Source organism: Volvox carteri, assembly GCF_000143455.1.
Source record: "Volvox carteri f. nagariensis unplaced genomic scaffold VOLCAscaffold_50, whole genome shotgun sequence".
In the NCBI taxonomy this organism is placed as follows: domain Eukaryota; kingdom Viridiplantae; phylum Chlorophyta; class Chlorophyceae; order Chlamydomonadales; family Volvocaceae; genus Volvox; species Volvox carteri.
The window spans coordinates 797,422-799,560 of NW_003307593.1; the positions used below are offsets into that span (position 1 = coordinate 797,422).

Sequence of the window (2,139 nt, forward strand, 5' to 3'; positions counted from 1 at the left end):
GCTCTGTCTATGCTGCACTGCGGTCTCATCACATACCACATGCTGAACGAGTAGTTCCCACGTGGGTGCATCCGGATGCATGGATCCAGAGCACATGCTTACTTGTATGTGAATCGGTGAATGCACGTATGTACAGGACTGTCTTTTTAATGGGGCGACGGGCGAATGCACACCCGACAATTCGACTACCCTGACCACCATCCGCCTCACCCCAGAAGCCCTGCTAAGTGCTGATGAACCCATCTACCAGCGCCTCCTGGTCATGGTTCTCGACTACCCGGCTTGCGGCTTCCCTGCTACCATCACAGAGGAAGAAATCCGGACCCTCTACCTGGGCCCAAATGGGGATGGCAAGGGGGGCCTTGCTGAAAAGTACACGCAGTGCTCCTATGGGAAGTTCAACCTTAACATAACTGCCTTCCGGGCTGTGCGTGTGACGCACCAGTGTTCGCCACCTATCACGACTAGTTGTGCCGCCTGGGCAATGTCCACCAAGGCGGATGCAGCCACCAAGCCCCTCATTGGCCCTGCAGCCTTCTCATCCTTCAGCCACTACACCTACATAGTGCCACCGGGCCTTCAACCAGTGTGCCCCTGGTCAGGGCTGGCATATTTGCCGGGCCGACAGGCCTTCCTGCAGACATCAGCCAATGGAGTGTACAGATGGGCAACAATAATGCAGGAGGCCCTACACAACTATGGTATGTGTGATGGGTGACTGCCTGAGTGTATTGATATCTATCGCTGATTGATGCTGGACCAAACAGTAATGCCCAAACATGCAACTTACAGCAACTTGGGCGTTAACGCTTGTTTTCTTCTAAAACCTACTTGCAAGCCATTTGATGGTGTTAAAATCAAACTTGTAGGGCTTTGGTAGCAACGCTTCGCTAAGTAGTACCTTGATCTTTAGCATGGCAGGCAACCCATAAGTGATATACATGCATCCTAATTCTGCTGCATGAAGGTCTGTAAAATTTAAATCATATGTAAGTCGTACTCTGGTATAATAGAAAGGGGACGGTCCCTCTCTCTTCGTATGAGATACTCGGTAAACAAGTCTAATAGCTATTTACGATTCGGCTTCCAACCTGTATTATCCTAGTTCTCAACCAGGGCGCCAGCTAGTACTCTATGTGCTGCTCGTTACATGTGCACAGGTCTCTATCACTCTTGGCAGAACGGTATTGAGTACGGCGACTACTCGACAGCCATGGGCCGCGGCAATGCTTGCCCCAACGCTGCGGAGATCTCCCGCATGGGCTGGGCCACACCCGCGGTCGGAGGTGACCAGCTGAACAGCAGTGCCTTGCTGCCAGGCACTACGAAAACCTTTGTGCTGCCTGCCACCTACCTCACCGGCAGCAACAACTACCTGCGTGTCACACCCGACTGGCTGAGTATGTACAACGACTCAAAGTCAGCTCTGAACCTGTACATGGCTGTCCGAGTAGCAAGGGAAGGCGATGCTGGCTTAGGACAATCATACGCTTCCAAGGTTAACATTCATGAAGTAAATGCGACGATGGTGAGCGGTGCCTCCAAATACCTATCACGAAACGTTGGATGCGATATTTGTAATTGGTTTTGGGTGTCGAAAGCAGGCATGGATATTTCGCTACTGCAGTGCAAACTATCTAAGTGATATTTCGCTACCGGCACGTGCACTGATATTTCGCTACCGGCACGTGCACTGATATTTCGCTACTGCAATGCAAACTATTTAAGCGTTTTTTCTACTGTTGCTGCATGCAGGATAATGGCTTACCAAACCTCTATGCAAACAGCGACCGCAAAATCCAGTTCATCAACGCCGTCAGCCCCATGTCCCAGCTGACCTTGGATGTCTACAACCTAGTCGTGTATGGGGGATCATGGGTCGATACGGACACCTTGAGGGTGCACCTCTGCCGATTTAAGAACTCGCCTTTTGAGTGTCCTTCCCTCGGCGACCTGGAAGCCCAGCCACCTCCGCCCCTTTCCCCGCGGCCCCCGAGCCCGCGACCTCCTAGACCTCCACTGCCAAGGCCACCGTCACCTCCTTCCCCCCAGCCACCTGTGCCACCACCACCTCCTTCCCCCCAGCCACCTGTGCCACCACCACCTCCTTCCCCCCAGCCACCTGTGCCCCCCCCACCC

The 2,139-nt window shown here is 53.2% G+C and overlaps 1 protein-coding gene across 1 annotated transcript in view; it reads left to right on the forward strand.

Annotated features, from left to right (window-relative positions):
* Positions 1 to 244: 244 nt before the first annotated feature.
* The window catches only part of vmp29 (metalloproteinase, extracellular matrix glycoprotein VMP29), a gene marked incomplete at both ends in the record, with an annotated part of 3,662 nt that continues 1,767 nt past the window's right edge, over positions 245 to 2,139 (forward strand). The window contains 4 exon segments of the mRNA XM_002955254.1: positions 245 to 580; positions 590 to 706; positions 1,160 to 1,528; positions 1,756 to 1,959. Of these exon segments, the coding sequence (XP_002955300.1) occupies positions 245 to 580; positions 590 to 706; positions 1,160 to 1,528; positions 1,756 to 1,959 (1,026 nt within the window).